General features: G+C 39.0%; 1 protein-coding gene across 14 annotated transcripts; it reads right to left on the reverse strand.

Moving 5' to 3' along the window:
* Positions 1–1,079: 1,079 nt before the first annotated feature.
* On the reverse strand, positions 1,080–26,206 carry LOC110439307 (NACHT, LRR and PYD domains-containing protein 3-like). 14 transcript variants are annotated; one of them, XR_012401276.1, is made up of 14 exons: positions 26,094–26,195; positions 24,707–24,899; positions 22,109–22,213; positions 21,583–21,705; positions 20,532–20,654; positions 20,006–20,128; positions 15,836–17,722; positions 10,019–10,192; positions 8,628–8,801; positions 5,724–5,897; positions 5,372–5,495; positions 4,268–4,429; positions 2,319–2,365; positions 1,080–2,168 (listed from the first exon to the last, which is right to left on the reverse strand). XR_012401276.1 is itself a non-coding variant. In XM_073945130.1 (14 exons), exons 2-14 carry the CDS (start codon positions 24,853–24,855, stop codon positions 1,642–1,644), a joined length of 3,942 nt encoding a protein of 1,313 aa, XP_073801231.1. In that variant the 5' UTR covers positions 24,856–24,899; positions 26,094–26,206; the 3' UTR covers positions 1,080–1,641. The 14 variants fall into 14 exon arrangements, 9 of the variants coding, with proteins under 9 accessions (XP_073801231.1, XP_073801229.1, XP_073801228.1 ...); XR_012401274.1 differs by having other exon boundaries at positions 22,109–22,216; XR_012401273.1 differs by having other exon boundaries at positions 22,109–22,216; positions 26,061–26,171.
* Positions 26,207–27,689: the final 1,483 nt, after the last annotated feature.

Below are 27,689 nucleotides of genomic sequence, written 5' to 3' on the forward strand. Positions count from 1 at the left end.
AACTTAATTTATTTTATTAATGACTATAACTTTATATATATAGTTAAAAAAAATATGTACCATTTTCCCAAGTGTATATAACTACTACTGTAAGAAAATATCAGAATTCAGAACATACTTTCTCTATTATCTTTGCTTGAACTGAACCGATCTAATAATGTTTAAATAAATTAAACCTTATTATATGAATTTGAGCTAGCAGAACTGTTGTTATGACAACAACTCTCGGATCAGCTTTGAAGAACAAACACGATCCTGGATCGTGTCAAATCGTCAATATCCAAATCCAGCTAACTGAGTAATCCACGTACGAAGAACGGACCCCAGATTATATTCAGCATTTGTTGTTGCTGCCCGCCACGCCCATTCCCACTAACAGACGGTGGGGAGAACAAAACCAAAACCACCCAGCTATAGTCCAGACAGCCTATAATACAAACACACACACACAAGCACCAAGCAAGTGACACACACACAGCACAAAGCTCTCTCTCATCCAAAGTATGTGTAATTGCATTGTATGTGAGTATATATATAAATACACATATAAATGTACATATATACACACACACACACACATTTTATCAGTTATAAACACATAGCAATGTTTTTCACGTGTTGGTGTGATACTTTGTAGTGTACAATTTAACATAATTTCCATTAGTAAATCCAAATGAGAGCGTGAAACCTGGCGTATACAAAAGTTTTTGTGTGTACGTAGCATTAATACATGAGGCCCCAGATAATTACCTCTTTAACAGAGATGTTTGTGAACTGATCCTTGGGTGTCACAAAAAAAACAAGAGAGAGACATACAAAATGTGCATGACAGGGGGGCCCGAGGACCAGAATTGAGAACCACAAAGTGCAACAAGCAAACTCCACACGAAATGCCAACTGACCCAGCCGAGGCTCGAACCAGTGACCTTCTTGCTGTGAGGTGACAGTGCTAACAACTGAGTCACCTTGATCAACTCTCCTATAATGAAGTAAAAATCATTAAAAAAAAAGAGGGAAAATGATCTTTCAGACACTGAAAACACATTTAGAAATGAAATGACAGCAAATGATGACAAGACAGTTTTCTGAACAGACTTTAATACGGTGTTGAGTGCATGAACATAAACATAAAAGTCTTTAACATGAAATAATAATAAAACTGAATAATCACATCAACTATCAGATATAATGTTGGTCGACAGCCGTATATTAATAATCTAAATAATCTGAGAATTGTCAAACTTCCTCTTATTTTTCTATTTGTGTGTGTGTGTGTGTGTGTGTGTGTATGTGTGTGTGTGCGTGTGTGCGTGTGTGTGTGTGTGTGTGTGTGTGTGTACTGCTGAATATATATATATAATATGTTGTGAAAAAAATACAATATTACTACTAATAATAATGATAATAACAAATAATTCCAGTCATGTATGATTTTGACGTGTCAACTTCAAAATATTTATTACTAAAATGATTTCAAGTATTTTCCCAATAGTAATCATTAAGAGTTCAGACATTTCTCTCTAACAATTAAAACAGGAAATGCAGTGTAAAAACAGGAAACAGGAAGTGAATTTGTCACAAGCAGCAGTGTTTAATACACAGATCACAGAAAACACAAGAAAATAAATGTGTTTGTGTGTGTTATTTAATGCGACACAGAGACACTGAAGATTTATAACCAAGTCTAAATCCAGCGTGGAGTGTGTCGGTGAATGTGGTGTTGAATGTGTGTAAGTGTGTGAGTTTATCAGAGACACTGTAGAAGGACAGAGAGCCGCTCGACTCGTCCACAAACACTCCTACTGTCCTGCTGGAGTCTGGACGAGCTGAGATGTGTGTGAGTTCATTATTGTGACAGACAGAGAATGAGTGATCAGAGCAATCAAGTCTCCAGGACTGATCATTACATCCAAACCGACAGTCACTCCGTCCTTTCCTCTTGATTCCTTTATAACAAACTGATATTTCAGCATATCCGCTCCATTGAGTCTCCCAGTAACAGCGTCCAGTCAGACTCTCTTTACTCATAACCTGATGAAACTTATCAAATCTGTCTGGATGACGAGGATAAGACTGACTCTCCTTCACACGCGTCGCCTTTCTGTTCTCCTCAGACAGAGCGAGGCGTGTGTGTGCTGTGTTTGGATCCAGTGTGAGTTCACAGGCGTCTGAACACAAGAACACACACATTACAACATTTACAAGAACTAAACTGTAAACTCTACAGAAGTGTGTGTGTGTGTGTGTGTGTGTGTGTGTGTGTGTGTGAGAGTGAGAGAGAGAGAGAGAGAGAGAGAGAGAGAGAGAGAGAGACTTACATTTGTGTAGTGTTGATACAGTCCTGAATTCTCCTCCATGATCCACACTAGAAAAAAAAAAAAAACACACACACTTTACTGATCTATTGAAGAAACAGAAGTTCGTCTCTCCATAAGATGAGAAGCTTCAGTGTGTTCGTTTTTAGTGTGTGTGCGCATTTGTGCCTGTGTGTGTGTAAGCTAGTATTTGTCTCCTTGTATCTCAGGCGACTGATCTTGACTATAAGAGAGAGAGTGAGTTTTATCATTCAAATGCTTAGATTTCCACCCTAAATTAAAAGATGTTTAGTTTATGACACATTTACAGTATATCAACTGTTCACGCTAACAATTATATCATATCAATCTGATCAAAAACCTGTAAACAAATCTATATTATTAATGTCATATTCATGGATTAAAGTGACAGAATTGGTGTTGGGTGTCATCCACTCTTCGACAGCAAGACACCTCAACCAAGGAAAATGCACAAAAGATGACTTGACTTTGTTATGAATGCATCACAGTAGATCAGATGCGGAGAAACAACCTGTGTAAATGACTAATCTGTCCTGGTGCAGTTTTGGGATTTCATCCTCGGAGGACTCAGCCTTTGCTACTGTTGCTGAAACATGCCTACATCTAACATTATAATCTTCTAAACAAAAACATTTAAATATTCAAATCTCATTTTCATTTATTGATTTAATAACTTACTCCTAAAATCTTAATGCTTTGTAATTGAATAGTTTTTGAATAACTATTCACTGAAACATTTTTGATGGTTGGTTGTCGCCATCTGTTGGCCTAACAATGTCATTGCTACAAACTTGTTTAGGATCATCAAATTTAAATAGCTTTTTTTTTTTTTTTTAGCTCTTTTAAACTGTGATTTTAATATTTACCATAAACTTTTATTTATTTTTTTATATATATACATATCTGAACCAAACAGTTTTCCCAGTACTTGTACAATGACAATTTGTCTGTAATTCAGACATAATACTGGTTGAAAAGAGTAATGCTGTGCTCACACCAGATGTGGCACATGTGGATAAATCTCGCTATTTGCAGATAAACAGACGCGTGAACATTTGGAGTTTCCTTGCTTCATTCGCGGTTCAATTTCATGTTACATGTGGATTCGTGTGATGGGTAGGGTTTCTGTCTGCCCGGTGACTGTAGCGTTGTAGCTAAATGGCTAACATGGATTTTATTTAGAGAATAGCTGTGATTATTTGCTTTATAAAGGCTGAAAAACAGCAAATATTTATTTGACACCATGTGTGAGTCCACTAGATACATTAAGAGGTGCACCCTGCTTCAGATTTTCCAACTCGAGCAATTCGCGTGATAAGTGTGTCAATCGTGCTAAAATCTCAACACGAGCCGCTTCAGTCGCACAAATCGCGTCACTCTCGCCGCCTCTTTCGCGCTTACCGTGCTGCAGGATGTCTATTCGCATCTTTGCACTGACAACATGTAAATCACTCGTGCTTGACACTTCATCAGCGTCTGGTGTGAACGCAGCATGAAGGTGCTTTTGTTAATGCTCTGAACGTAATGCTGAGATCATCGAATGACTAATAAACAAAGCAAATCACAACCATTTAACAAAAAGTTTCTGCTCTCGCCTACTGCACCTGACTGTGCTTGCATTTAAACTTTCTTTCATCTCGTTTTATGCTTGAACAACTCTAGCTGTGCAAAAAGACCATTCTATTCATTAGATGTGTTGAATAATTTCCACTTATCGATTACATTACCCAAGTGTCCACTACTAATGGAACATATTGTAAAATGTTTCAAAGACCTTGACAGGTTATGATGGATTTTGTAACGTGATTCATATTCATCATATGTTATACGTCATGGTTATAAAGTTTTAATGACAGTTTTAATGACACCATTTTCATATAAAGTGTTAGCCAATATGAAGATCACAGGATGATCGTTTCTGTTTAACTTACTTGAGTTTGTGGAGGTGTTTGAGCTGATCAGAGAGCAGTTTGAGTCCTGCTTCTCCTGGGTGATTGTAGCTCAGATCCAGCTCTCTCAGGTGTGACGGGTTTGAGCTCAGAGCTGAAGCCAGAGCTGCACAACCTTCCTCTGACACCAAACAGTAAGATAATCTACAGCAACAGTAAGAGCTCATGTTAGTGTGTTTTATTTTAAATATAAGATCTTGTTTAGATCACAAAATCAGTCAAAAGTGTCCAGTTTTAGAAACTGAGATGTATGTCACATGAAAGCTAAATTATTTAGCTTTTAATTTGTGTGTACTGTCTGAGAATACAACAATATCTGGTGACCTGCAATCTGAGGGCTAAAAAAATCTGAATAATGAAAAAAAATACTTTCCTTATCAAACAAAGCAAAACAGATCAATCACGCAAAGGACATTTCATTTACATTTATAATCCCTCCTCCCTCACACATCCCTTCCAAACATTCCTAGCCTTTATATGTTTAAGGAAGTCCCAAAATTCCAATCCCCTTTCCCTTCAAGTCTTCATCTACATATACCAGACACTAAAAATCTCATTCCCAGCCACTAGACTTTTCTAAAAGGTTATTCAAGTGTCATTGAGTAATAGTATGTTGTGGGACTGCTATACAAGAGTTATTATTGAGGACTATAGATAGCCAAATTGTTTAAATTTTCTTATTTTACTGTTTTCTTTTCAAAAAGCATGGCGAGAAAACACGAATGCCTTTATGAATGTATCAAAACATATGCTTGTTTGTTGTAAAAATTCATAATAATGAGAAAAAAATAATAATTTGTGGATCTCCCTTCTTCCAGGTGCAGCTACTACCGTTGTAGATGGTGTATTCTGGGAAATCTTTATATCCCCTCTGGTTTTGAGTGTGGTGCTGAAAAATATCAGTTTCAAGGGGTGTCTAGCCCTTCCACTTAGTTCTATGCCATTATGCTAAAGAGAATTGGGACACTCCTACCCTTTCAAGTGAAAAGAGGGCCAGGGGTAAGGGGAAGAGGTAAGGGGTAGAATTGGGATTGGGTCTAACAGATACACACAATACAGTGGCAATTAATAAAGGACATGAAATACCTCAGTATATTGAGTTGACAGTTTGGGCTCTTTAATCCAGCACAGATCAGCTTCACTCCTGAATCCTGCAGCTCATTATTACTCAGGTCCAGCTCACTCAGGGGGCAGTTTGATGATTGTAGAGCTGAAGCCACAGTTTCACAGCACTGATCAGTGAGATTACAGTCTGACATTCTAAACAGGATATTGAAAAATAATTCATTATAAACTATTTAGATAAACAACATTTGAGATAAAAAAAATAAAAAAAAACAAACAAACATAAATGTTTGGGCATGTAAAAGCTTTGCCACGGCCACTAAACTTTCATTAACTTGAGTAACCAGTTAAAGGTAGAAGAAACATGTCAAACCTCAGTGTGTTGAGCTGGCAGTTCTCACTCTTTATTGCGGTAAAAATCAGCTTCACTCCTGAATCCTGCAGAGAATTGCTGTTTAGGTCCAGCTCTCTCAGGACACAGTTTAATGATTGTAGAGATGAAGCCACAGTTTCACAGCACTCATCAGTGAGGTTGCATTTTGCCAGTCTAAAGAAAGTCATGAGAAAGAATTCATTGCAAACGTGGTGCATAGACAGACTATGATGTTTGGGAGAACTGTATGCATTGTTCCATGAATTTGATATAAATATATGTTTATACATTTTGCCAGAAGTAATAATAGCAACACATGTATAGTAAACATTGAAGAATCACCATTTCATTTGATCTGTTACCGTATTCAATACAATTGACCATTAAATATTAAAAAAAACAGAGGAGCCAAATGAACATATGGACGTTTACTGTGCATTTTCAGTTACAACTGGAAAGGGCTGCCGTGAGTGATTTGATAATTAATTAAATATTTTACAATTGAAATTTAGTTTTTACACTTTGACTAAAATAACCAATGTTGGTTAATTACAAGCCACTTAATTAAAAACATATAAAAATTAAATATTAATTTAGTAACAAAATACTAAGTACATGAAAACAATTTGATTTGTGTGTGTGCTGTACATTTGTGTTCATTAGCCAGTGTGAGTTATGTCAGATTATCAGATTTATACTGTATAACACAGTTTACCAGTAATGTTAATTCTGTTTCACTTTCCCTGCAATACAACATCACATCTGTAAAACGTTTATGACCATCAGTTGCTTGGGAACATCGAGATAGATACAAAGGCATTGTGATATTGAAAACTGATAGATTTCCCCCAGACAAAATAAAGCAGAGTGTGTACTTCTGTATTGGGAAAGGTGATAGAGGTTTTAGTTCTAAAATATTGTTTCTATTGTTTTTAGTTCAAAAATAATAATATTAAACTTTTTGTTTCTTTCCTTGTTCAAAAAGTTGCAGCCTGTTGCTTACATTTGAATGTGTTTTGCACTAACAATACAAGCCCCTTTCACACAGTGATACCGGTAAATATCTGGAAAATTTCCGGAACGACTTTACCGGTATATTCAAAAAAGTGCTGTTCACACAGGGGAGGACGATACGGAAATTTTCCGGAAAAGAGCATTCACACATCCATTCCAAAATACCGGTAAATTCTGACATCATTCACCACAAATGAGCTTTAAACGGCTGCGCTTGTATTTGTAAACATTCTGCATGATTAATATCTGTCATGTTCACCAGCGAACAACCACCAGATGTCGCTGGTAAACACACACACACTTAGAACTACACTTTTCCTGGACTACATTTTCATACATGCACTTCTCCCTGACACCCACGCTCATTCACCTAACTTGATTGCATTCACCACCTGAACCTTGTCATAGACTGAACTCTCACAGCTGTAACCACCCACACAATGATTATTTGGACAATTTAAACCCCTCTTTTCCACATACGTTGCTGAGTCTTGTTCACTGTAAAGTAGCATTACAACGTGGTTTCCTTGTCTTGTTTTCCTGTGTTTTGAACCTAGCCTTGTTTATTTAGTTATCCTTGTCTGCTGCCTGCCTTTTGACCTCTTGCTTGTTAAATTGACTACGTTTCTGGATTGTCTTCACACACCTGTTTGCTCCCATATTGACCACTGCTTGCCTGACTGTGAATAAACCTGCATATTGGATCCTACCTTCTGTTGTGGTGTTACTCCCCGGCGTTACAATATCAGAACTCAGATTAGCATCAGAAAACAGAGATAAGGTAGTTTAGAATACAGATAGAGAGAAACTGCAACTTCCATTACCACATCATTGTATAGTTTTGTATGCTATTTTATTATTACATTTCATGTTGAGGGTTGGCAAGTAGGCATATTACTGAATAGAGCTAGACAATTAATAATAAATTCAAAATTCATTAAAACTCATAACCTAACCAATGCAATTCTCCTATGTTGGTTATTTGAGTTTTTACATCTGTTAATACAATCCCTTTAAAACATGTTATTACATGTGGACAGACTGAGCACCTAAGAATGCAACCTGAAAAAAAAGAAAACAAAAAAAAAAACAGAACACAACTCTTTTATTCATTCATTTTTTTTCTGGTAAATCCCTTTATTTATTAAGGGGTCTCCACAGCAGATTGAATTGTCAACTTATCCAGCACATGTTTTACGCAGTGGATGCCCTTCCAGCCGCAACCCAACACTGGGAAACACCCATACACACTTTTTCACACACATAAATTACGGCCAATTTAGTGTATTCAATTCATCTAAAGTGCATGTGTTTGAACTGTTGGAGAAACCAGAGCACCTGGAGGAATCCAACAGCAACATGGGGAAAACATGCAAACTCCATACAGAAATGGCATCTTGCTGTGAGGTGATCGAGCTACCCACTTTGCCACCATGACGCCCACACAACTCTTTTATATGTCAGGTAAATCATATTCATTGGTTGCCTGGTAGGAACAACGGTGATTTAAAACTCCGTCATGTAGATCATCCACATTTTTACTACAGTAAATCAGTTTGGCTGAACGCAGACAATGTAAATAATATTCAGAAGCCTGACAGATTATTAGTAGCAATAGTTATTTTTATTTTTAATTGACCTATAACGTGTCAAGCATCACTCATTCACCTACCTCAAATTTCTTACTTTATTAGGAAAGGCGTTGCCTTAGCAGAATTAACTGCACTTTATTCTGAATTTAATAAACTAAGTATTACACTTTTGCTGCTATTAAAATAATTTGTGGTATTGAAAATAAATTCACACCAAACTTTCGTCAGAGCTTTTTCAGCTGGAATAAAAATGTTAATTGTATTAAAGGCAAATAAAGGTAGAAGAAAATTCTCAAACCTCAGTGTGTTGAGTTGACAGTTTGGGCTCTTCAGTCCAGCACAGATCAGCTTCACTCTTGAACCCTGAAGATCATTGTGACTCAGGTCCAGCTCTCTCAGAGGGCAGTTGGATAATTGTAGAGATGAAGCCACAGTTTCACAGCACTGATCAGTGAGATTACAGCCTGACAATCTAAACATATTGGAAATAATTAATTACAAGCTCACCCTATAGATATACAATAGCATCTGAGAGTGCTGTATTCATTGTCTCAGGTTTCTGATAAGAAGATAATATTTAATTGTTATGTACTCTCATTACCATCTGGTCTTAAGATAAAGTACGTTAAGAGTTGTACTTGTTTAGCATTTAGGAGCTTAGCAAAGCATCAACAACTCAACCGACACTCATGACCAGAAGCAATTTAATAAAAAAATAAAATAAAATAAAATAAAATCCAAATCTACAAGTCAAGGCTATAAAGATCCTTTCAACATTCATAAAATTAATTTCATTCAGATTATAACATTCATAGCTAAATGTACCATGTTAAAAGCAGAAAAGTTGAAGATTGTGTGACTAAAAGTCAACAGGATTCAATTTACAGGAATGGGACAAAGATAATCACACTCTGAACCAAGAACAGTAACTGTACTGAGCTGTACTGAGACTGGAGCAATAAGTTGGGTTTAAAACTAAACACAATTTATAAAAGATACTCAGAATCAAATAAACTCTTCCAGGTTAAGATGGGTCCAGACTAGAAAACATCTGACACTCCAATATCTTTCTACTTTAATTATTTTTTTTACTTAGTATCTTTCTGTCAACAGTTCCTTGTTAGTTAAGTAGTGCTGTGAAACCTAAAACCTGTACTTAAACTTGATATAAATTGAAATTTAAGGATCCATTTTACTGGCTTCCCAAGATGTTACTCTAGTGATAAACGGACCACTGGACATCCCATGTGGGAGCCTAGCTCCGCAAAGGATACCACAGTGGGAATCCCTACAAGATGCAACAAATGCAAGTAATGCCTCCAGATTCTTGCTGAACCAGTGCATATAAATTATGAAATGTATGAACCCAGTCTAGGACATAATAGAAGGGACTGTAATTGAAACATCATGCTAACTGGTTAGCATTTAGGCAGATCACCTACTGCAACTTTAAAATCTTGCAACTGTGCTTAAATTACTAAATGTTTTCATTAGTATATTTCATCTCAGATATTTATATTTGCAGCAGAGTCAACAATTCAATCAAGAACTGGAAATGTTATTTGTTTAGTTATAGAGTCAATCCTCAAAATCTTTAAAAATTCCCCCGAAATCCTATTCAACAATTCTTATGAAACATTTATAAATTAGGTTACCAAATTTTATAGATAAAGGAAAAAAAAGTCAAACCTCAGTATGTTGAGTTGACAGTTTGGACTCTTCAGTCCAGCACAGATCAGCTTCACTCCTGAATCCTGCAGCTCATTGTGACTCAGGTCCAGCTCTCTCAGGGGGCAGTTTGATGATTGTAGAGCAGAAGACACAACTTCAAAGTGCTGATTTGCAAGATTACATTCTGACAATCTGAAAAAGGTAGAACTTTGGTTAAAGGCATGTTGATAAAATGATGTGACAAGCTAAGCATTCAAAGACATTTTCGTATATGTATAAAGCTGTGTGAGTTGTTTACACATAGCATGTGAAAATATGAATTGCTTATTCTAAATGTTTGTAGTCTCTAGTGGTGTCAAAATTAATTGTTACTTTGGTGCACCGCGATGCAGACACAGACAATTCGGTATCGGTTCAGTTATAATCATAACCGGTTATTGTGTAGTGACGTCATTTATCTTATATGCGCTATGTCGCCGTAGCTTACTATGGCGAGGGAGGTAAGTGCGAGTATTTACAATGCTCCAAATACTTAAAAACTTTCACTGCGTGTGTGTTTGCTGGACTGTCTTTTTCTGACACTTACAGCAGAAGCCCCTATTTCACTGTGATTGAGAGAAGTAAACTCCATTTCTCTCTCTTTCTCTCTCTATCTCTATCTCTCTCTCTCTCTCTCTCTCTCTCACTGTGGCTCTTTTGACTTGCTGGCCTGACTTTTCCTGGTCTTGCCTCTCGGCTGTTACAGCGATACTTCTGAATACAGACACGAGCACTTGTCTGCAGTGTTTTCTTCACAGTGTCTATCATGGATCAGCTGTGATTGCCGCTGGCGTTTATCAGTGTCACTCAACTGTAAAGAGCGCCAGTGGGTTAGAGCCAATCGCAGCCCTTTCTGTTGAGTGCGTCACCAATCATGGGGGTGTAAGAAAAAACTTGCTATAAGCGAGCAGGATATTTATATTTGTTTATTTGCTATGAATGCTCATGTTGTTTGAAGGTACAGTTTGTACATTGAAAATCCACTTTAATGAAAATATATTGAACAAACTCAATTAATGTAACCATTTAGCAGAAAACAACATGTTTTACAACAGATTTTAGACATACAGCACAGCCATCTTGGAATGTCGCTGTGGGGTCATGGGGTTGGTCGAGTTTCCTCCGCTGAACAGAAACAATGGAAGTAAAAGAGACTGTAGTTGTAGTGAAGTTGTGGACGTGTAACTGCTGCAAATACATGCATTAGATGTGTGGCTAATATAAAAGTAAATATATATTTATTCTATTGTTCTTTTTCTCCTTTTAATTACCTATCATTTGATGCGCTTTGGTCCTCTGTCTGTTACGCTGCCTGACTGCCTGTCTGGGTTTCACCCATGGTTGTAACTGACTGAACACGGAGACTAATTTAACCTAATGCATAAAGTTTTGTATGAGCATCACAGAGCTGCTGCAAATACAATAAATACAAGCATTTAAGTGTCTTCAGTTATGTCTTTTTCTTTTGTTAATACTGTTTTTTTGATGCGCTGTGCTCCACTCGCTCGCGCTGCTCGATTAAAATGATAAATGACTTCACACTTTACTAAGTCACTTCTGTGTGAAAGTCTGTGTGGTTATGTCAAGACATATTCCCGTATCAAGTCGATCAACTCCATCTCTTAACATGTGTGGAGGATAAATACCTGCAATGTGAAACACCGCACCGATCTTACGATCTTAACATGAGCAGAGGTGAGAGCCATTATGTCAGCACTGGACTTAGTTGAAACCACAGGCAGTCAGGCAGCATGAATCAATACTGAAGTAATGGGGTTGATCTTCCTCAACCCTACCCTACCTCTCCTATTTCTTCAAACAGCCCTAATCTCCCCTCTACTTCAGCTATCCACTTCCTTCCTTCGAACACTATTCCTCCCGCTCTCTCCCAACCTCAATCTCTTTCCTTTCCTCTCCAACCCTCCGCTTCATGTTCCATCCCTTTTCAACCTGCAAACTCCCAACTTATTCATCATTCCTTCTTGCCCTCTTCCTCACTCCCCCGCCCCACGTACTCACCAACACAAACCCCACCCAGCACGTACCCACTCCCACACCAGTTTCTGCCTCATGCCCCTTATTCACCCTTTTTTCAGCCATGCCCCTTCCTCCACCAAATAACGCTCTGGCACTAAAACCACCCCAAGTCTTCCATGCAGCAAGAAACACTCTGGTTACTAAAGTAACCCCGAGGAGAGAAACGGAAATGTTATAAGTTGATTTAATCCATGTATGAGGATTTTGTTCAGAAAGCCAATCGTCTGAAAGAGTATGTAAACGGGCCAATAAAATGCTAAATGAATTGGCAGCATCAGCTTGCGCACCTGATGCTTGTTGCAATCAATTTAGCATAAAAGCACGGTGAAAGCAAGATGAGGAAACCTTTTTAAGCTAAAGAGACTGATACCTCAAGCTAAGGAACAATTATTATGGCGATGCAATATAGCATTTCCTTTCCCCTCCTCTGGGAACGAGGGTTACTTCAGTAACCAGAGCGTTCCCATTCGGATGGTGAACTTCAATGCTATAAGAGGATTTAATCCACATAAAGGAAAATGTCTGGAAAACGCCATAATGACTGCACCTTACGTTCACCTCCGATGAGAGGATAGCCGGGCATAGCATGAGCGCTCCTGCATCATGCGCGGCTCCTGCGCGGCCTTCCAACGTGATCCTTGGCCCTTACTTATCCCACTTCAAAGAAGATTTACAAATTTAGATATATTTTTCAGGAGCCACAAGCGTCTAGATAATTTCTAGGAAAAATATGTTGGGAAAGTACGTTGGGAAAGCATGCAGTCCCGATTGGGAGGATGCTGCGGAGGTCACCTGCTACCCAAATGGGGTGATATGATGACAGAATGTATAGACTAGCCCTGAGAAGGGGGAGTATGCATATAATAAGATGGTTAGCGAAGAGGGAAGACACGGGTCCGCCTGTGAGGGGGGACTGCACTGTGGCTGAATAAGCATATGGAATTGCCTAGTGGGGATTACGCATAGCGGGCACCTATACCCAAATGCGGGCTGACCAGAGGGCAGATCTACAACGTAATATGCCAGCGAATGACTCCTCCACTAAGTCAGTGCTGGGAGCCTTGGAGGAATCTGCATGGCTCACCTAAGTGGGAAACTTTACTGACAGAGTAAAAGTATGTATCTCCGTGTTCGAGAGAATGGCGCAGCAAGCGTGCTACAACACCTTAACCGAGTTGTTTCCTCAATCACCAAGGGTTACCTAATACCCTTGAGGAAACTGGCTCCACTCGCAGATTGTAAAACTTTTGCAAATGTATTAGGTGTCGCCCAGCCCGCAGCTTTACAGATGTCTGTTAGAGAGGTGCCGCTTGCACGCAACCAAGAGGATGCGATGCTCAGAGTGGAGTGCACACGCACTCCTGGGGGACACGGCTCACCCTGGCTCTGGTAAACTTACTACCTGGTCTTTAAACAGTGTGGTAGAAACCTTGGGCACATATTCCAGAGTACCTGAGAGTAAGCCAGCCCGAATTCCAAGCACGAGCCACTGACCGAAAATGCCTCCAGGTCCCCGAACCTCTTAATCTATAACAACGTGACCGGCAGAGCTGTCTTCAGGGACAGAAATCTTAAAGATACTGAGTCATGTGGTTCGAATAGATCTGAACGCAGGCTCGTGAGAACAAGGGCGAGATCCCAAGAGGGTATAAAAGGGGGCGGGGTGGATTAATTAACCTAGCACCTCTGAGGAACCGGATGATGAGGTTATGCCTTCCCACGGTGCTGCCAGCTACGGCGTCAGGATGAGCGGAGATGCCAGCCATGTAAACCTTGAGTGTGGAGGGCGACAGCCTGCTCTCCAGCTTCTCTTGGAGAAAAGAAAGCACAACGCTGATCTGGCAATTTTGGGGGTCTTCTCTGTGAGAGACGCACCATTCAGTGAATAGACTCCACTTCAGGGCGTAGGCGCGCCTCGTGGAGGGAGCTCTAGCCAGAGCGATTGATATGCCAATGCAACTGGGTTCCTTTCCACGGGCTCGCAGCTGCATGCCCGCAACACACAGCCCCCAGCCCGTGCTGGAAACATCTGTTGAAACAACAACATGACTGAACGCCTGTCCTAGAGGCATTGTGACCTGTGGGAACGAGGGGTCGTTCCAAGCTGGGCTACACAGCTACACAGCGCAGTAACAGGGCAGTTACTAATGTGGACATCATCCTCCCCAACACACACGCAGCAGACTTAGTGGCCTGAAGAGCATAGTCATTTGCGGTGCAGAGCTCCTGAAGCAAGCTTGCGTCATCCCACCCTCATGCAGCTGGGCCAGCGCCTGCACTTGGTAGCACTGGTAGGTGGCCAAAGTTTGCAAGGTGGAAGCAGCCTGGCTCAGACTTGTAAGCTCTGGCTCCAAGGGAGGCGGATAACCTATACTCTTTGGACGGGAGACGAGGTGGACCCCGCCAAGAAGAGGCGCCATGCGGACAAAAATTGACCGCAATGGTGCACTCGACCTGAGGAATCGTTTTATACCCCCCGGCTGCTCCACCGTTAAAGTGGTAAGGGTGGAGTGACACGCAGCACAGGCAGATAAAGGTGCCATTCAGGGCTGCATGAGCCTACTGTGCACCTCCGGGAAGAAGGGGATGAGAGGCTTTGAAGGGTTGGCCCTCTTGTCCTCTACATAGCACCCATCTAGTCGGTCCGGCCGCGGAGCTGGGGGATACGTTTACATACTCTTTCAGACAATTGGCTTTTTGAACAAAATCCCCATACGTGGATTAAATCCACTTATAGCATTAAAGTTCCCCATTCGAAGGGGAACCAGATCCTCTCAAAAATGTCAACTGTTGGCTCCAGGAGCGGACCTCCATCCAACACTTGTCCCTCCCTATTTGGAAATGATATTGCCTTAGATCACCCTCTACAAAACCTCCAACATAGCCCCCAGAACCCCCCAGTCATATCTCACATATTAATCACTTCCATACAGCATACAAAGCAATTTTTCTTGACTTTTCCCTCCTCTCCATCACCTCTTTCATATCCCACCTCTATATCTCCAAAAACATAAAATCCAGCACCATCAGAAGTTACCGAAGCGGGATTCAATACTTCCATAAATTAATTCATGAATCCTCCTCCGATGCCATATATAATTCACAAACCACTCTCCTAATTAAAGGCATCCAGAAAACCCCCCTCCCCCGATCCTAGACTACCCATCACACTCAGCATCCTCACCAAATGCATCCACACACTACGCAAACTTTACCAACCTATCAATACAGCTCGCACCCTCAACGCTATGTTTACCCTAGCCTTTTTTTGGCTTCCTCAGATGTTCAGAAATCACAACCACATGCAAGTTCAACCCCACCATCCACCCTACCATCTCTGATTTGACTTTGCTTGATGAAGAAACCATTTCATTCTTCGTCAAACAGAGTAAAACAGACCAAATTCGCAAAGGCCACTCTATTTACATTTTCAACCTACCATCTCCCACCCACCCCTTCCAAACCCTCCTAGCATTACTACAGCTTAGGACATCCCAAGACCCTAATCCTTTCTCCCCACTCTTTACCAATGATTCTAATCGCCCAGTAACACCTCAAAGAAATACTACGCTTATCAGGCATTCCCCCGATTTATTCTCCAGCCATTCCTTCAGAATCGGAGCCGCCACTACAGCAGCTCACAACAGGCTTTCCCAAAATCAGATCTATGCTCTCGGCCTCTGGTTGAAGATTGACTGATGGTCTGCCATTAATTTTTACACTAGTGATTTTTCTGTGCATGTTAATATTTGTACTTACAGAGCTCTTCTGCAGTTCCTCACAGCAGGCAGTAGTCTCAATCGGCCTTCGCTTGATTTCATGTTGTACTTTTTAATGTCTAGCACATCCAATACCTCTTCTGACATCAGGATCAGGTTTGCCAAAGTTGAGCATTGTGCAAGAGAAAGACATTTACTTTGTTTTTCAGAATTTAACAACAATTGCACTTTTTCAACAAAAGAATTATCCTTCATTTCAATCAAGCAGTGTGAGAGATTCATCCATCTTTCAGGACTGATGTTTTTTTGACCTCGTTTGAGATTTTGGATTATTGTCTTGATGATCTCTGGGTCGTTCTCTGTGTGTTTCAGCAGATCCTGTAAGAGTCTCTGATTGGACTCCAGTAAGATACCATGAAGAAATCGCAGAAAAAGATCCAGGTGTCCAGTTTTACTCTTTAAGGCTTTATTCATTGCTCCCTTCAGAAACACATCCAGAGAAACACTCTCACTCTGAGTTCTGTGTTTCCCTGTCAGGAACATCTTCATCACCTCAGTTTTCTTGTGTAAATAGCAGTAAAACACATACAGTGCTGCAAAACACTCCTGAAAGCTCAGATGAACAAAGCTGTAAACCTTCCTCTGATAAATCACAGATTCCTCTCTGAAGATCTCAGTGCAGATCCCAGAATACACTGAGGCGTCAGCGACGTCTATCCCGCTCTCAATCAGGTCCTCCTCGTAGAACATCACATTGCCCTTCATCAGCTGATTGAAAGCCAGTTCAGCAAGTTTCACAATCACGTCTCTGTTGGACTGCAGGAGTTTCTCTGGATCTCTCTCTTCATACTTCTGCTTCCTCATGTGTGTCTGAATCAGCAGGAAGTGGATGTACATCTCAGTCAGAGTTTGAGGGATTTCTGCTCTCAGATCTTCTTTCAGGATGGTTTGAAGCACAGTGGCTGAGATCCAGCAGAAGACGGGTATGTGGCACATGATGTGGAGGCTTCTTGCTCTTCTGATGTGGGAGATGATTCTGCTGGCTTGATCTTCATCTCTGATTCTCTTCCTGAAATATTCCTCCTTCTGAGGGTCATTGAAGCCCTGAATCTCCGTCACGAGGCTGATGTGTTTTGAGGGGATCTGATTGGCCGCTGCTGGTCTGGTGGTGATCCAGATGAGAGCGGAGGGAAGCAGATCTCCTTTCATGAGGTTTGACATCAACACACTCACTGATGAAGCTTCAGTCACATCAGAAACTTTCTGACAGTCTGAAAACATCAGTGTGATTCTGCTTTCATCCAGACCATCAAAGATGAACACGACTTTACACTCCTCATAAATCTGTGAGTCCAGATGCTGAAGTTCAGGATGAAAGTCCAGCAGAAGTGTGTGAAGACTGTACTGATGATCTTTAATCAAGTTCAGCTCTCGAAATGGAAGCACAAAGATGAAATCTACATCCTGATTGGCTTTTCCCTCGGCCCAGTCCAGAATGAACTTCTGCACAGAGACGGTTTTTCCAATTCCAGCGATGCCTTTAGTGAGAACGGTCTTGATCTGCTCTTTCTCCTCTCTGCTCTTCTCCTCATCTCCTGCTTCAGCTGAAGGGTTAAAGATGTCATTGCAGTTGATTGGAGTGTCTTGGAGAGTCTTGTATCTCTTCTCCATCTGCAGCACCTCATGTTCTTCATTCACTCCTTCACTCTCTCCCTCTATGATGTACAGCTGTGTGTAAATGCTGTTCAGGAGGGTTTGATTCTGCTGGAGTTTCACTCCCTCAAATAAGCTCTCGTACTTGTTCTTCATGATGAACTTGTGCTGCTCTTTCACTCTCTGAAGATCATCATTCACTGGTTGTTGAGACTCAATCTGTATGTATGCCTCTGTTTTATAATGACTGGTGTGTTTTTGATAGGAGGAGGATCTGTAGGACACATAAGACACAATTTGATCTGTTTAAAGACACAGGAAGAACAAGGACACAAATTATAAACATTAGTAATAACCATAGCAACTCTGTGACAATTGACTGAGTCTTACCAAATCTGCCTGAAAGGGGAGGTTCATAATATTGATCAAACAGTGTATTTATACATTTAAATTACTCACATAACTGCACACACATGTAAACAAAGAGAATGTTTATCTAATTTCTGCACAATTTAATAGAAAATGACTCTCTTCTTGTTCATTTGTACACTTTATTTTGCGAATAGCTTGTCTGCGAGTTAGCAAATGACCACTTAATAAGGTGGATAAATCAAGAATTCCCTGCTGTAAGAAAAAATGAGGAGGATGTCTTGAAGAAAAAGAAAAAAGCTTTATTCCCAGGTAGTAGTAACAAAGTACATGGCAGTACCGTGGGTTTTAGTCAAAATGAACCCAGATGATTCTCTGTTCAGAAATTTTATAGACACAGGTCACACTCAACACTGGTGGACCACAGGGCTGTGTGCTGAGCCCCTTCCTCTACTCCCTTTTTTACTCACGACTGCAGGCCCATGAATGGATCCAACACCATCATCAAATTTGCAGATGACACCACAGTGATTGGCATGGCCGGAGCAAGCTGAACTGCCGCTCTAGGCAAAGAACGGTCACGCTGCCCTCAAACCTAAAGTGAAACCGGGGGGTGGGTCTATCCTGCCGCCCTAGACGTGGCTATAACTGAGGCGTGGGTGGCGAGGGTAGTTTAGGGGACGCCGCCCTCTCTATTCTGCCGCCCTAGACGCGGATATAACATAGGCGTGGGTGGCGAGGGTAGCTTCGGGGACGCCGCTGTCTATATTCTGCCACCCTAGAAACGGATATAATTGTGGGCGCGGGTGGCGAGGATAGTTTCGGGGACGCCGCTCTCTCTACTCTGTCACCCTAGACGCGGATGAGGGCGCGGGTGGCGAGGGTAGTTTCGGGGACGCCGCCCTCTCTATTCTGCTGCCCTAGACGCGGATATAACATAGGCGTGGGTGGCGAGGGTAGCTTCGGGGACGCCGCTGTCTATATTCTGCCACCCTAGACACGGATATAATTGTGGGCGCGGGTGGCGAGGGTAGTTTCAGGGACGCCGCTCTCTCTACTCTGCCACCCTAGACGCGGATGAGGGCGCGGGTGGCGAGGGTAGTTTCGGGGACGCCGCCCTCTCTATTCTGCCGGCCTAGGCGGCCGCCTAGGTCGCCTCTATGGAAGCGCCGGCCCTGGTGATTGGTCTAATTAGCAACAATGATCAGACTGCCTACAGGGAGGAGATACAGCATCTGGCCACTCATCTACTCCTTAAAACTACCAGGACCAAAGAGCTCATTGTGGACTTCAGAAAGAGACGAACAGGCTCACATGATCCCAGTCACATAGATGGGATGGCCGTTGAGCCCGTCTCATCCTTCAAGTTCCTGGGGACCCACATCTCACAGGACCTGTCATGAACCACCAACACCTCCAGCCTGGTCAAAAAAGCTCACCAATGCCTCTTTTTCATAAGGAAACTTAAGTAGAACCATCTGTCCTCAGCCGTCTTGGTGAACTTCTATTGCTGCACAATAGAGAACATCCTGACCAAATGCGTCACAGTCTGGTATGGAAGCTGCTCTGTTGCTAAATGTAAGGCACTGCAGTGGGTGGTGAAAACAGCACAACAAATCACAGGGACTCCACTTTCGGCCATTAGGACATCCAGAAGAAACACTGTCTGCGACGAGCATGCATTATTCTAACAGATTCCTTTCACCCTGCTCTGTTTTCTTTTCCTGCCTTCCGGCAAGCACTTCAGGCTCCCCAGGACAAAAACCAGCAGACTGATTTCCCTTTCGAAATCTTACTTACTCCACTTACTCTTTTGCCCCACTCATAATAAAATAAAAATAGAAACTTTACATATTCATTGAACTTTATTACACCAACTAATCTCAAATTGTACATATTCACTGCATACATACATTTGTATATCCCTTTTGATCAACAGATGGTTCTTGAAGACTCACTAACTTGTTAATATGTAAAAAGAATACTACTGTAAAATGTACATTATTTGTTTTAAAGTGAATTGCCCCTGGTTGTAATACAAATTTTTAAATCACTGACCAGCACAGATTTTTGTATATTCTTGTTTAATTAATTATATTATTTTTGTTAAATGTCCAACTCCACATTGTTGTATTCTAGGCGACTGAAATTTTGGGGACTGAAATATGGAGTTAAACATGATACTCACACAGAGTCAGAGTTCACAGGTCCATCACTGAGATCAGGACGGATACCAATGGACTTGTTACTCTTCAAAGACACACAGCTAGATAACAAAGATTCCGCTTTCTTTCTCTTCTTGCTGGATTTACTGAGAAAAAAAAAGTTTTGCAATTGGTAATGTATCTTCCATTAAATTATAATTTATCAACATAAATGTAAAGAGAATTATTTTACAAGTGTAGCTTAAATAAATCATAATTTTAGATACTTCATTTTGTTTTCATTTACCCATGATTAGTTATATATTTAAGTTTAAAGGTAAAACACATGGCTTTCAGCCATTTTGATGCGAAGCACCAGCTAAGTATATACATATATACATTTAACGTGTCACATGTCACCATCCTGTGACAATTAATCACCATTAAACAAGGTCCAAATAGGTTTTCAAGATACATTTTACACTTTACAGAAATTTACTCACAAACATTTTCATAAATGTCACATCATGTCAAGTTTCACAACAGCATATAGTGATGCATGATACTCACACAGACTCAGAGTTCACAGGTCCATCACTGAGATCAGGACGGACACCAATGGACTGGTCACTCTTCAAAGACACACAGCTAGATAATAAAGATTCCGCTTTCTTTCTCTTCTTGCTGGATTTACTGAGAAAAAAAAGTTTCACAATTGGTAATGTATTCTCCATTAAATTATAATTTATCAACAGAAATGTAAAGAGAATTATTTTACAAGTCTTGCTTAAATAAATACATAATTTTAGATACTTCATTTTGTTTTCATTTACCCATGATTAGTTATATATTTAATTTTAAAGGTAAAACACATGGCTTTCAGCCATTTTGATACCAAGCACCAGTCAGAATTATTAGCCGCCTTTGAATTTTTTTCTTCTTTTTAAATATTTCCCAAATGATGTTTAACAGAGCAAGGAAATTTTCACGTTATATCTGACAATATTTTTTCTTCTGGAGAAAGTCTTACTTGTTTTATTTCGGCTAGAACAAAAGCAGTTTTTTTAATTTTTGCAACACCATTTTAGGGACAAAATTATTAGCCCCTTTAAGCTACATTTTTATCTTGACTGTTTACAAAACAAACCACTGTTATGTAATAACTTGCCTAATTATCCAACCTGCCTAGTTAACCTAATTAACCTAGTTAAGCCTTTCAATGTCACTTTAAGCTGTATAGAAGTGTCTTGAAAATATCTAGTAAAATATTATTTACTGTCATCATGACAAAGATAAAATAAATCAGTTATTAGAGATGAGTTATTAAAACTATTATGTTTAGAAATGTGTTTAAAAAATCTGATCTCCATTTAACAGAAATGAGGGAAAAAATAAACAAGGGGTCTAATAATTCAGGTGGGCTAATAATTCTTACTTCCACTGTATATACTTTTCACATGTCACCTGTCACCATACTGTGACAATTAATCACCATCAAACAAGGTACAAATAGGTCTTTAAGATACATTTTACACTTTACAGAAATTTACTCACAAACATTTTCATAAATGTCACATCATGTCAAGTTTCACAACAGCATATAGTGATGCATGATACTCACACAGAGTCAGAGTTCACAGCTCCATCACTGAGATCAGGACGGACACCAATGGACTGGTCACTCTTCAAAGACACACAGCTAGATAATAAAGATTCCGCTTTCTTTCTCTTCTTGCTGGATTTACTGAGAAAAAAAGTTTCACAATTGGTAATGTATCTTCCATTAAATTATAATTTATCAACAGAAATGTAAAGAGAATTATTTTACAAGTCTTGCTTAAATAAATACATAATTTTAGATACTTAATTTTGTTTTCATTTACCCATGATTAGTTATATATTTAAGTTTAAAGGTAAAACACATGGCTTTCAGCCATTTTGATGCCAAGCTCCAGCTAAGTATATACATATATACATTTCACGTGTCACCTGTTACCATCCTGTGACAATTAATCACCATTAAACAAGGTCCAAATAGGTCTTTAAGGTACATTTTACACTTTACAGAAATTTACTTACAAACATTTTAAATAAACGTCACATCATGTCAAGTTTCACAACAGCAGATAGCTATACATGACACTCACACGGAGTCAGAGTTCACAGCTCCATCACTGAGATCAGGACGGACACCAATGGACTGGTTACTCTTCAAAGACACACAGCTAGATAATGGAGATCTGTGTCCATTTCTACTGAAGATACAGAATAAAAAATAAATAAATCAGTTACATTGGTATATAAAAACACACAAACAGACAAACCATTGCTGCAGCTCGGATACAAGTTTTATTTAAGGAGAAAAGTAAAAAGCACTGCAGTGTTTGGGTGCTCTGTGTTTGTCTGAGGTAATTTTACTTATGTGTATTTACCAAAGTGAGAAGCTGATTTGTTAGTTCTAGTCACGAGAATCGCAGTGCGCTCACGTCATTCTGAAAGGTTTTCAACTTGGTGCGTCTGAAAAAGTCACGTGCCTCTATTGGAAATAACAAACTTTCAGTGTACCTAAGCCAGGCATGTCTAAACTCGGTCCTGGAGGGCCGGTGTCCTGCAGAGGTTAGTTCCAACCCCAATCAGACACACCTGGGCTAGCTAAGCAAGCTCTTACTAGGCTTTCTAGAAACATCCTTGCAGGTGTGTTGAGGCAAGTTGGAGCTAAAATCTGAAGGACACCGGCCCTCCAGGACAGAGTTTGGACATCCCTGCTCTAAGCTTATTTGCGCATGCTCTGCCAGCCACTTTTTAATAAAATCATACCTGTTAATAACAAACTTTTTTTTAATCAATATTGAAAATGGTGTACCATCAATAAATACCGATACCGTTTTATCACGCAACCTTACATGCAATCATTTCTACACTGAGAAAAATTTATGTTAAATAAAATCTTGTATCCATACGTCTGTATTGTGTGTGCAACAGCTCAAAGATTAAAATCCACTGAATCATTGCACGGGTAAAGTTAAAAAGTGTTGTTGTTGTTTTTACATATACTGTGCAACAGCTGTGATTCAGGTGCACGCTGCAGATGCCGCTGATGTGAAAGGCAAATGCTGCTTCTGCACATGCGCTGTGCGTACAATGCTTTAATGCTCTGCTAGCGTGTGCACTGTGATTGTGTTGAGTGGAGTGCCTGCAAGACTATATTTAATTAATTCCCAGTCTTCCAGAGTAATATTTGTAGGTACATGTGACTTTTTAAAGTTTACTCGTATTTAACACGCAGCGTCTTCTTTTTCTGGTGAAATACAGAGCAGTGTAAAGGTATACAGTTGAAGTCAGAATTATTAGCCCCCCCGAATTATTAGCGCCCTTGTTCATTTTTTCCCCAATGTCTGTTTAAAGGAAGGAAGATTGTTTCAGCACATTTCTAATCATAATAGTTTTAATAACTCATTTCTAATAACTGATTTATTTTATCTTTGCCATGATGACAGTAAATAATATTTTACTTCATATTTTTATGACACTTCTATACAGCTTAAAGTGACATTTGAAGGCTTAATTAGGTTAATTAGGATAACTAGGCAGGTTGGATAATTAGGCAAGTTCTATAATGATTGTTTGTTCTGTAGACTAACAAAAGAAAAGCTAGCTTAAAGGGGATAATAATTTTGTCCCAAAAATGGTTTTTTAAAAAAATTAAAAACTGCTTTTATTCTTGCTAAAAAAAAAGTTAAATGCACACACTGTGAGTGAGCTTTGTAAATACATTTTGTGTGACTCAGAGTTGCAGAAAGGCTTGAATTAACTCCACAACAAATACATCAAATAATCATTGGGAAAGTTCTTACTGTAGTATTTCTCACGAGCTTTATGTGGGATCTGCTACCTTCATGTCTGTCACTGTACTGTTTATCTGACACAGCTGGAGATTGAGACACACTTTGAAAGGCATGTGGGAACGGTGGGCAGAGGGAACTAGCATGAAAGGCACAGACAACAAAATCAGCTACACTGTGTTCAGAGCAGAAATGTTCAATATTCCGAAAGGTATAATAATTAATCGGATGGGTGTTTTGAGCTGATGGGTGTATTTGAAACTTACAGAAACTACAGACACGTACTGGAGGCACAAAAGACCTTGAAAAGGCATAAACTAGGTTCACTTTAAGGTGATAATCCAAAATGTGTCGTGGATGGAAACAGAGATGTGATCAGCTGAGCATAAGCTTCCCTCATTAAATGGAGGGCATGATCTGTTTGGTCAATTACATTTTTTACAATAAAGAATGTGTTTAGCAGAGCAAAGAAATGTATGGAACAAACTGAGGATGAATAAACAATGACAGAATTTCTATTTTTAGTTGAACTATCCATTTTATACATTCAGCAATGTAACAAGAAGAGGCGCACAAACACACAAAATGTTAGTGCTCGGAGAATTAAATGCTAGAGGAAGAAGGGGAGAGGGTTTTTTTGAATTTATTTTTTTAATAGAGAGAAGATTGTTTCTACAGGTGGTTTGTCAATCTCACTCACCAGTGTGAAGCACCCTTTGTAAATGCACGTTTGTTTGTTTGTTTGTTTGTTTGTTTGTTTGTTTTAGATAAGGAGTGATTGTAAAATACTGCATGGTGCAAATGTGCAAAAATTGGTGCAAGTGTTACTTAAAGTGTCCGAGAGATGAAAGTGTGTGTTTTCTACAAGTGGTTAGTCAAACCCATTTACTACATGATACTCACACAGACTCAGAGTTCACAGGTCCATCACTGAGATCAGGACGGACGCCGATGGACTGGTTACTCTTCAAAGACACACAGCTAGATAATGGAGATGCTGCTCTCTGAGTCTCAACAGAGGCTTTCTGCTCTCTCTCCTCAAATGCACTCATTTCATTTATTTTCCTCCTGACACATTTGAGATTTGATTTTAAGCCTGTTTTTGGAAAGAAAAATACATGAATTATACACCCTTTAATATTTGTAATACTAAGACTTTTTTTGTAACATACATGACGTGCTAATTTCTTTAGCACTTCAAGATTTTAAATACAAATATTATTTTTTTATTATTTATAAATACTTTGCCACAAAATAAGACTGCAATACTTTAGGCTGCGATATTTGAGATTTATTCAATTTCTTGTCGGCTTAGTCACTTTATTTATCCGGGGTTGCCACAGCGGAATGAACCGCCAACTTATCTAGCACATTTTTACACAGCGGATTCCCTTCCATCCGCAACCCATCTCTGGCGGAGTATTTGAGATATAAATTATAATATAATATATGCCATAAGTATGTCTGATGTGGTGTGTGTTTTAATTTACATGTGTGCACCATTTAAAACTGTAGTGTTTCAGCATCTCAGAACTCGGGTCACAGACAGAACAAAAAAAACTGTACAAACACTATCTCTGTATATGCTGTAAGTTTTACATATAACGTTAGGCATATATGGAAATCCGTAAACATTGCTTATAATATAGACTAGAGGTAAAGTTGGTTTTATATTTGCCTATTCAGACTTTCTCAACAACACAATCTAAAGAGAGAAATTATTAGTGGCCAATGACTATCAAAGTACATTGAGGTAAAGTTAGTTTTATAGTCACACATTCAGACTTTTTCCCTAATAATATAATTTCACTTTTTTTTTTTTTTTTTTTTTTGCAACTCCTGAATGGTGAAATCATACAAGCAGTCAATGATTATCAAAGAACAACATTGTTTACAGTCAAATAAATAGTGCTAATGTTTTCAAGTCATACTTGCATGTGATTTCAGACCCAATATTCAAAGTACCATGGTAAACAATAAATGGAGCATGTCACAAGTGAATGAATGTGTGAATATAAAACCAACTTTACCTAATTCAAAGTACATTGTTCACAGAGTCAATAGCCCCTTTCACACATACAGACCTTTCCGGAAAATGTTGTATGTGTGAACAGGTCCTTTTTGAAAATACCGGTAAATTCGTTCTGGCTATTTTCCGGAAAGAGAAGTTGTAACATTACCGGCAATTTTCAGTAACGTGAAAAATCAGAGTTAGTCTGTATGATATTCAAGCTATGAAACTTTACAACGAACTTACTGTAACATGTAAAGGATTTTGTTTTGTTCTTACATCTTTAGAATCCCGAAATGGCGTCGGTTCACTCGACACGACTGCTTTCGGTTTCGCTCTGTGAAAAACAGGTAGCCTATAAGTTCTTCCGCAAAAAATGCTGATGACGTTATGACGTTTCACCTGGCAGTGCGTGCTCGCTCCCGCAGAGTGACGCCAAAAATCAATTCAGGAAAAATAAATTCACGCTTAGATATTTAGTTTGAGTTACTTGATTTGTTGCCAATAAAGCCCTTGCTCTCTCTCAGTTCAATTCAATAATTGTTTCATATATATATATATATATATATATATATATATATATATATATATATATATATATATATATATATATATATATAGCTAGCAAAAGACAGTATTTGATGTTACATTTCTTGGCTATAGGGCTTTTTCAGATTTAGGCTGGTATATCTTTCATTTTTCTGTCCAGCTTAATTTGGTAATTGCTCTATAACAGGGGTCACCAATCACATTCCTGGAGGTCCGGTGCCCTGCAGTGTTTAGCTCCAACTCGCCTCAACACACCTGCCTGGGTGTTTCAAGTATACCAAGTAAGACTTTGATTAGCTTGTTCAGATGTGTTAGATTTGGGTTGGAGTTAAAATCTTTAGGACACCGGACCTCCAGAAACAAGTTTGTTGATCCCTGCTCTATAATATTGAGTCTGGACTCTGTGAAGGCCATTTCATGACTGTTAGTGCTTGTGTTTGGTTTTCTCTCCAAATATGATTACATTGCATTAGCTTGTGTGTTTGGTATCATCATCATGCTAGAAAAATTAACAATTATACTTTACAATGTAATGAATTAATTAAGTCTGTACTTTTCAGCATTTATTGACCAAAAAAAGAAAACAACTCTTACCTTTATTTTCTGGTTGTATGTAAAAAAAAAAAAAAAAAAAAAAAAAAAAAAAACCCGCAGAAAATGTTCACCATCACTTAAAACAACAAATGTAACAATACGTGGCTCAAAAATTATGCCTGAGAATGTTATAAAGGTAACACTTTATAATAACTACACACCATGAACCATTTATTAAGCATTAGCAAACCACTAATTCATTATCGGTTAAGCAATAACTCTACATCAATTCTCATAAGCAGTTTATAATTATATAATTATAAAACAAATGCTTTATATTTGACTTATAAGCTCATTTAAATTTGCTAAACGGTTGTACTTTCATACTCTAAGGAAAAAAATATTACTAAATTAAGTGATGCATCATTTACAAAGCAGTTATTTAAGCATAGTTGGTGTGTTTTTTTAAAGATCATTCAGAATGCGTAAGTAAATGATTAATAAACTATTGAAATTATATTTATATATCTTATTATTTTGCATATGCAGTGCATCCAGAAAGTATTCATAGCTCTTCACTTTTTCCACATTTTTTATGCATTCTCTGGTCTTGAAAGTCTCCCGAGTCCAAAAGTCAAGAATTGATGTTATTTATAACTTGATTGTATGAGCTACCTCACAAAAGTGCTCTGTTTGTTAACAGAGTTGTTGAATGTTAAAATAAGGTGAATTAAATATAAAAATAAGGAACATCCTTGGATCTGTTTCTTCGCTCTTCTTTATTCTTTTTTA

The sequence above is a fragment of the Danio rerio genome, chromosome 3 (genome assembly GCF_049306965.1).
Source record: "Danio rerio strain Tuebingen ecotype United States chromosome 3, GRCz12tu, whole genome shotgun sequence".
In the NCBI taxonomy this organism is placed as follows: domain Eukaryota; kingdom Metazoa; phylum Chordata; class Actinopteri; order Cypriniformes; family Danionidae; genus Danio; species Danio rerio.